Here is a 9,309-nt window from a genome sequence, read left to right as displayed (position 1 = left end):
TTGATCAATTGGTACCATTCGAAAAATTCTTATTTTGCATTGCTTTAACGTTATTATTATTTAAATATAGCTTAGAAATAGTAATAGCCGAATCTATGTACATAATATACCAAAATAAATTTCACAAATGACTTTATATGATTGTTGAGTGCTTGTGTCCGCACTTCGTGCCTCAAGATATGACTTTTGTAATAAACAGTTTTTTGTTTTATAAATTTTTATTTTCCACTATTTTTTTTTCTAAGTGTAATGATTTATTTTTGGAAAATTTATGTTTTAAATTTCAATAGTTACAATAATTTCCTTTGCATTTGCTTTAATTATTTAGTATATTTATAAAGTCATTTGACTTAATAATAATGATGGTAAATGACCCATTATTATTATTTAAAATTCAAATTAGAATGAGTTGATATATTTTGTGATATATTTCAATTTGATATTTTAAAAAAGCGCACAATTTTGGGTGGAAAAAAATCTCGCCAACTTTTAGGTTTTCCTTTTAATTTCAATTAAAGCCATTTTGTTTCAACAGTAAAGTAATGAAAAATTAACTCGAGGGTACCAATTATTACATATATTACATATAATTAATTATTAACATAAATATAAATATGTAAACGGTAGCTAATTCGAGCGGCGATTTTAACAAACGAATTTAAAAAGCTTTAAAATTATAATATTCAGGTCGTGAATTTTTAATTATTATTTTAGTTCATCATATTGCAAAGAAATTGGAAAAACTCCAAATACGTAAATTCGTTTCTTGGATCAGAATTGTTTTCGGCCCGAAAATCGTCGTCTTGCACAAGTACGCACACATATACACGTTCTCGTCTCTTGTTTTTAGTCACACAAGCAAGCAAATTTTATTTTTAGATTTCTTCTCTCAGCGTAAGCGAGCGGACACACATATGTACATTCTCGTCTCTTGTTTTTACTCACACAAGCAAGTAAATTCTATTTTTGGATTTCTTCTCTCAGCGTAAGCTAGCGGACAGAGACCACTTTTGGCCGTCACCAAGAAAGTGGCTGCATAGTGCCAAACCATTGTATGGCCGTTACGCATCTTGTTATTCTAGTGTCTTTGGTTTGAGCCACCACCGGTGATAATCCATCCAAAACGAGTTTTTTTGAGAATGGGAAGTCAATCTGCCAATTTTATTTGAAAAAGACTAGCGCCTATCAGCAAGTCAATTTTTTGGGGCCTGAAGACTTAGGGGCCAAGCTAAGATTAGCTGGTATTTTCCAGTCTTCAGAATTTACAGCTAGGTTGGGCTGGTTGTCCGTGATAGTAGAGCTACCAAAGCTGCGATGTTGGCAACGAAGTTTGAGATTTGAGATTAATATTTACCATACATTCATCTGAGCTAAATCTGGCTTCATCAATTCCAGAAACTGTAGCTGCAGACTTGTACTTGGGTAATTGCAAAGTGTGTGCCAGACGAGAGGTAATTATGTGTAGTTGCGAGCCGGAGTCAAGCAAGGCGCTACATGGAACCCAAGATCCTGATTTATTTTGAATACAAAATCTAATCCGAGATTTTGATCCAATAAGGAAGAAGATTGACCAGTCGATGATTCCTGTGCAACTACTTGCAACCCGTTGGAATGAGCATCAGAAGCTAGCTGAGGTTGAGCAGGCTGGGAGAGAGATGACGAAGGCCTTGAGCCAAAATGTAGCAATTTGTTGTGCTTACTTCCACAAATACGACAGCGATCGGCATTGTCGCAGGTGATATTCACCTTTAAGGCAGATTTGTCATAAAGCCAACCTTTTTGCCTCCTGTGGGCGATCTTGAGGCGACAGTTTTCTGAATTGTGGCCAATCAAAAATTATGTGCCATGACCAATTAGCATCAGAAGCTAGCTGAGGTTGAGCAAGCTGGAAGCGAGATGGCGTAGGCCTTGAGCCAAAATGTAGCAATTTGTTGTGCTTACTTCCACAAATACGACAGCGACCGGCATTACAATGCCGTAGGTGAAGTGGACATCAAGGCAGTTTTGGCATAAAGCCAACCTTTTTGCCTCCTGTAAGCGATCTTGAGGCGAGATGTCCGCCAGTATTGGGTTTTTATTGATGACAGTGGAAAACATCGACATAAAATCTGTGTATTCTGTATAAATTCCGCTAATGGTTGGTAGCTTCAGGTCATTCGGTCGTAGAAATAGAGATCCAGAAGACCACTCAGTTTCTGGATCTTGACGCATAATAGAACAAGCAATCTCTCGCACTTTGCGTCTACTTAGTGTTTGAACTGGTCACGCAATTCGCTTCCCATTTGATTGAGATCCAGTTCCTCCAGGGAATCGTGAGCCAAGTTGAACGAAGCCTCTGTTTGGTTTATTAAATCGGTTCGGTGGTTAATCCTGCAGCCATTTTTTAGCGTCGACAAATATGGAATTTTTCTTGTGCTTTAAAATTGTTATTCTGTCAGCTGGCAAACAGACTGTGTCGTTGTTTGACATTTTAATTTATTTTCATAATTCACGCACTGAATTTTGAACCGGTCAATGTAAAATGCACGCACAATGGTGAACAGTTTAACAAGAACTGTATTTGCACCGGCAACCAAACTACACACACAATAGTAATGATTTATGTGTGTGTTTATGTTTATGCACAATTCTTTTTGCACAGACAAAACGACACGAATTAGGCGGTAGGCAAAGAACAACCCGAAAACGGGCGAGCTCAAGCGAAACGGGTTCAACTGCCGCTATGCGAATAGGTTTGCGATAAACGAAAAGTATATAGGGCGAAAAGTGCAGCCACTTATGTACACAAAAAAGTGAACCGAAATTAATTAAGCTGGTTTTGAGTTCACGATAAAGAAATGTTACAGATCACGTCGGGGTCACCAAATGTTTAGGCAATGAGCTTTTTCATTGACTTTAAGAAATAGTGTGGCAATTTATAAACACGGTAAAGTTAATGTTTAAATTAATATTTCAGTTTTATTTCAATATATTTCGCCACACACGGCTGTAGGGTATAAAACTAACGGCGGCCCGTACCGAACAGATTAAGAGTTAAAGTCCATCACAGCAGTACCGGTGCGATCAACACTTAATTTGTAACTGAACTTGCTATGCAGAAGGCAAATGAGCAAGTTGCACAGAATAAAGATTAAAACAGCTGTGCTCGCTCTCTATTGAGAGAGAGGAACATATCATAAAGGGGAATGCAAAATCTATTGCTGCACAGAGCAATGTATAAGAGTGATAAATAAAATAACTCAAATTTATTGAGCTGTTGCTGGCTGCATAATCAAACAGTGGGGGTGGCGAAAAGTTTTTGACAAGTACATATAAACTTACAAGACTAATACGAATATATAAAATATATCAACACCTATTTCTAAAGTGTGGGCGTGCCAGTTTTGGGCTGTTTGTGGGCGTGGCAATTCATTTTTCAAAAGTGTGGTCGTGCTAGTTTGCCGCCACCTGTTATTCGTAGAGGAAAAAGGGACATTAAATTCGTTGAAATTTAAGCCGCACAATACTGTGACGTCCACACTTTGATATTTATGTTGATATTTATTTACAGTTTTATAAGTGTTGTCAATTTCTATTCATTTGCCAAAAACTTTTTGCACCACCACCCTAACGCCCTAAAGCCCCCAAACCGGCCACCGTCCACACTATTGAAATATTTTTATTTTTTTTCTCATTTTATTTCCCAATATCTATCGATATCTCAGAAAAATTATGAAATTTCGCGATTGCATTCACACTATCTGAGTAACGGATATCTGATGGTCGGGGAACTCGACTAAAGCAATCTCTCTTGCATTGTCATATTTTTAATAGCCTTGTAAATTTATATCGATTTGCAAAAAAAAAAAATGAAAGTCACGCTCACTCTTATGCCAACGAACCGCTCAAACTTCATCTAACGCCTTAAAGCCACCCAAAACTGTCAGGCCCACAATTTTAAACAATGTTAAAATTTGTTTATATTGTATTCCCAAATTCTTTGTCACTTCGTCAATTTATTCAAATGCAATAGAGAACGCTTTAGATGACTGCTCGGCTATCAGATACTCGTTACTCAACTAGTCGGACTGCTATGGATTATGGGCTACAGGGTGGGAATGGCAAAAAATGTTTGGCATGTCAATATCATTCTGCAAGATAACTAATAAAATGAAATAGAATAAAAACATTTTTTAATAGTGATGACAGTTTTGGTCGGATTGTGGGGGTTAGCATGGTTAGCAAGATTTCGAAATTTACTAGCACGGCTTAGGCGTCACTGTAATCAACATGCTTAATCTAATCTAGACGTACAGACGGGCAAACAGATGGATATGGTTAGATCGACCCGACAACTAAATGGTGTCGGAAAACAGCCAGAGTCTAGTATAGCTTCTAACTCTTTAGGTAACGGCTATAGCTTACCAATATATTCGCCTTGTTTAGGAGAGTTGTAAGCTTTATTATTTAGGCACCGTCTTAAAGTTTTAAGACTACAATAAAATTACTTTGCGTTTCCTATAGAATTTATTTTAAATATGCGTATGACCTTTGAAATGTTATTGTTGTTGGAGAGGGTTTTTGTATATAAGAGTATGCTGAGGACTATTTACTGAGGCTGAAAATGCTTACTTCCGTGTCTTATGTGCTATTCGCTATTGCGATTACCATTATAATAATTTCTTACGTATTTTTACTCTTAAAATGCAAGCAAAAAGCATTTGTGGTAATCGGACCACAATACCAAGGAAACAAATATCAATGTTTTGATCAGGCCCCGGGGCCATATCCTTGGCCAATAATCGGAAATATAAATTTACTTGGACGATTTCAGTATAACCCATTTTACGGTTTTGGCACATTAACCAAAAAATATGGCGACATTTACTCCTTAACTCTTGGGCACACTCGCTGCATAGTGGTAAATAACGTTGATTTAATAAAAGAAGTCTTAAACAAAAAGGGAAAATACTTTGGCGGACGTCCAGATTTTTTTCGATATCACAAGCTCTTTGGCGGTGATCGAAACAACTGTAAGTTTATAAAATAAACTAAGATTTTAATTTATTTCTTCGGTAAAAAGCAAATATTTTGTCATTAAAACAATAAAAACTTTGTATTTCATTTGGCCAATAACAGAAATGGCTCAACACAAAAAAGTAAACAAAATGATTAAAAAATTTGTGTGCCTCTCTATTTATACCCCCTTTACTCGTAGAGTAAATTTGTATACTAGATTCGTTGAAAAGTATTGTAACCGGAAAAAGGAAGCGTTTCCGACTATATAAAATATATATATTCTTGATCAGGATCAATAGCCGAGTAGATCTAGCCATGACCGTCTGTCCATCCTTAAAAAAAAAATCCTTAAAAAAAAGCACGCCCACAAACCGCCCAATAATGACACGCCTACACTTTTGGTAAACTTCGGTCTACAGTTTTGAACAATTTTGTTATTTTTAGTAACTGGTATCTCGTCTTGTTTAATTCACATGTTAAGGAAACAAGAATAATCTTAAAAATAAATCTGGAAAGTTTTAGTTCAGAATAAACACGTTGTGTAATTTTCTACTCGTTCACTATGATTATTATTGGGCAAGAACATATTGGATATATTGATATATACATACGTACACTCTTATTCCTTGCACACATCATGGCACTTTTTAAGTTATTTTCCACATGGTGAGCAAACCATAACCTAATAAAAAGCTCTGGTCGATATGATAACCGTTACTGAGATAGTGGTATCGCAATGATTTTGTATGTCCTTGGCAGCACTACAATCTGCATGCTCTGAAGTCCCTGATATCTTAAAAGTTCAGAAACGTAAACTGTCCGTATGAAGTAGTCTGTATGAAGATCGAGATTTGACAAACTATAAAATTTCTAAATTTTAGATTAAGCGTGCAAACTCTAAAGATGTAGCTCAATCTTATTTCAGAACTTTTACACTCTAACGGCTCCAATCTGCTCAATTCTTTTGGAACATTTTTTAGATTTTTTTTTCATTTTATTATTTATTGTTAAAATATTTCAAGACCTTGAACTATGTTTATACTCCCACTGGTTAAGTAACGGATATCTAATAGGCGAAGAAACGTTCTATAGCTTTGTATTTAAGTCAGTGACGAAGTACACCACATATACACCACATATACATACCTCATTATAAATCGAGTATACCCTTTCACTCTACGAGTATGGGGTAAACATTATTTTTATAATACTAAAATAAGTTGAATTTGGATATATATAAAAAATAAAATGTAACTAATTCCGGCTGAAATCTGGATGTATATGAGTTAAATAGCGAAAGTTGTTTATTATTCCCGATCAGAAGGATTCGGAGCAATCTGATCAATCCATGTCCAACTTGGCTCTTTTATTGCCTTGTATATTATACAAGATAAAACTTAAGTCGATAATATAATAAAAAAATTTACTTTTCTTAAGCTAGGAACATTTCATCATTCATGATAATTGTCCCTAATAAGGTATTTTCAATTATAAGCTATGGGAATCTTTGTCCTGATAGTAAAAATGAGACAGTGGGAATTTCCTAACGGAGCCAGACCACTACACTAGCCTTCACATCTACTTAACCGACTGTCTGTCTTGTGCTTTATTTCTCTCACCTATCTCATTAGAAATTATTAGTAAATATTAGTAAGATAAATTATATATTAAGCAAGAGATAATGATATAGTCGAGTTCCCTGACTACTCAGCTAGTGTAAACGCGAACGCGAAATTTCTTACCTTGTCTGGGGTATCGATAGATATTGAGGCTTTAGGGCGTGGCAAAAAGTTTTTGGCAAATCGAAAAAAATTTAATAGACTTATAGGATTATGAGAAATGTCCAACAATTTGTCAGTTTTGGGCTGTTTGTGGCCGTTATAGTGGGCGTGGCAACATGCATCAACACACTTGCGCTGCAGATTCTTTTTTTTTTTTTTATTAATATTTATTAAGTTAAGAATCCGTACATCATAATATTGTAGCTTAACATCACAGTGTGGAGAAATATTCTTATGAATTACCAAACTCTATAAAAATAAAATAAGTGAAGTAGGAACATAAATGAAGAGTTTTTACTGCTGCCAAATTGTCTTGGCTAAGCCTTGCCGTTTAAGTCTTCTCAGAGGTCGAGCGGGGATGAGACGTCTTGCAAGAAGACTGCTATGGCTCAGTAATCTGTCACTATATCGACTTGTATGTGAATATTGAGGTCAGGGCATAAAGGGGAATGCAAAATCTATTGCTGCACAGAGCAATGTATAAGAGCAAGGTATATGATACGCTGTTGCTGCCTGCATAACGAAACATCCTCCCCCCGTTGGAGGACACGGGTTGACAACATCAACCTGTATGGGTAGAACGCAAATTTTAGCGACAGCTCTATTGAAGATTCCAGTGCCAGTTTTGAGAACAGCAACTCGTGCGACGCCATCGGGTCCAGGGATCAGATTGATTACTCGATGTCCGAAATATTTTGATAATTGCTTGACGTATCTGCTTCTGCTTAGTTCCAGTCTGATAGGCTTGTAGGCGTTGATAAGGAGGTCATATATTAGAGGGTTTTCATGGTCAGTAAGGGAGTTGGCGTAGCGTTGGCTTGCTTTGTCGAAAATTTCATCAAATGATTTAATGTTGTAATTTGATCTTATGGTTGCTTGTCTCGTATATCTGCTGGCGTTAATGATTCGTCTGATATATTTGTTTTCCATTGTTTGAATTTTCTTTGCTTGGATGTCCGATACCAGCGAGCCCCATATTGCTATGGCGTAATGCCAGATGGGGAAGACAATTTGTTTCCAGAGGAGAATCTTTGCGTCTTTGGGTAGGTGGCTATAGTCTTTCCCTTTAGCAGCGTTATGTGTGCTCCAAAGGTCAGTTTTCTATCTAGCATAAGTCCGAGGTAGCGTTGCTTGTTTAATTTGGCGGCTCTTTGTCCATTGATTGTTGGAGGAGTATATGCATTAGTTTCTTCTCTTTTTAGGGAAAAGAGAATGTGTCCGGTTTTTTTTGCGTTAATTGCTATGTCCCATTTTTTTGACCATCTACAGAAAACGTTAAGGTAATTTTGATTTAGGTTGATCGCAAAGTTTGTATATTTGGACCGGCTAAGAATTATGGTATCGTCTGCAAATGTAGCTAAGATAGTATTTGTTTGGTTGTATTCAGGGAAGGATATGTGACGCATGTAGTCTTTTATGATTGGGTAGGGCATGTCAGATGAGTATATTGAGTAGAGGACCGGACCCAGTATGCTGCCCTGGGGAACTCCTGCTCTTATTTTTCCTATCCTAGACGTCGTTTCACCGTCGATCCTGACAGAGAAGGTTCTATTAGATAAATAGTTTTCGAGTAGGTCAAATAGGTATCTGGGGATGAGTCTGGATAATTTATATAGTAGGCCATCGTGCCATACTCTGTCAAAGGCTTCCGTAATGTCAAGGAAAGTGGCAGAACAGACATCTTTCTCTTCAAAGGCTTTTAGGATAAATTGAGTCAATCTGGCTAGCTGATGTTCCGTTCCGTGGTCCTTTCTGAAGCCGAATTGGTGGGATGGGATTGCTTTGGCAAAAGAATCAATGTCGTACAGTCGTTTCAGTAGTATTATTTCGAGTAGTTTAGAAAGACCAGAGAGTAAGCTAATTGGTCGGTATGAGTTTAGAGCAAATGGTGATTTCCCTGGTTTGGGAATCATTGAAATGCTTGCGTGCTTCCATTTGTTTGGGAAATGTCCAGTTTTCAGGATGTTGTTATAAATAAGTATTAGATATATTCTGGCTTTTGTGGGTAGGTTTTTTATGGTTTTGTGGTTAAGATTGTCAGTTCCTGGGGCTTTTTTTAATTCAGCTCATTTAGTTCAGACAGTGTGACTGGCTTGAAGGTACTGTTACCGGATTCGCGGTTCGCATCGAAGGATTTGAATTTTTCTAATGCACTTCTGACGAAATCCCTGTCTTTGGCGTCGTTATTTTGATTTGCCCTGAAACGGGACTCAAGGTGGGCTGCAAAAGCTTCAGCTTTTTCATTTAAGGTCCTGGTCCAGGGGTAGTCAGTTCTTAGGCGGTTGTCGTCATTGTCCTTTTTTATCGGCCAGCAGGGTCGGGGTTGCTTTTTAATTGTATTTGTAGTTTTCCATAGTTTTTGCATTCTATATCGGTCCGTGGTGTCAATATCGTGTAGGTTGCGGTTGAGGAGTTTTAGTTTGAGCTTTCTGATTTCTTTAGACAGTCTATTTTGCACGTTTTTAAACTATCTTCGGGCTTCGTCAGTTCCTACTGCCCTAAAGATTCTGTCTTCATTGGCTGCAGATTT

At 37.0% G+C, this 9,309-nt stretch overlaps 1 protein-coding gene across 1 annotated transcript in view; it reads left to right on the top strand.

Annotated features, from left to right (window-relative positions):
- Positions 1 to 4,603: 4,603 nt before the first annotated feature.
- LOC116801578 (cytochrome P450 307a1) overlaps positions 4,604 to 9,309 on the top strand; it is a 28,440-nt gene continuing 23,734 nt past the window's right edge. The window contains exon 1 of the mRNA XM_032722064.1: positions 4,604 to 5,012. Coding sequence (XP_032577955.1) covers positions 4,604 to 5,012 — 409 coding nt within the window. The remainder of the gene's footprint in view (positions 5,013 to 9,309) is intronic.

The sequence above is a fragment of the Drosophila sechellia genome, chromosome 3R (assembly GCF_004382195.2).
Source record: "Drosophila sechellia strain sech25 chromosome 3R, ASM438219v1, whole genome shotgun sequence".
Taxonomy (NCBI): Eukaryota; Metazoa; Arthropoda; class Insecta; order Diptera; family Drosophilidae; genus Drosophila; species Drosophila sechellia.
The sequence above is the reverse complement of the archived record's forward strand: the minus strand, read 5'-3'. Positions and strand labels throughout refer to the sequence as shown.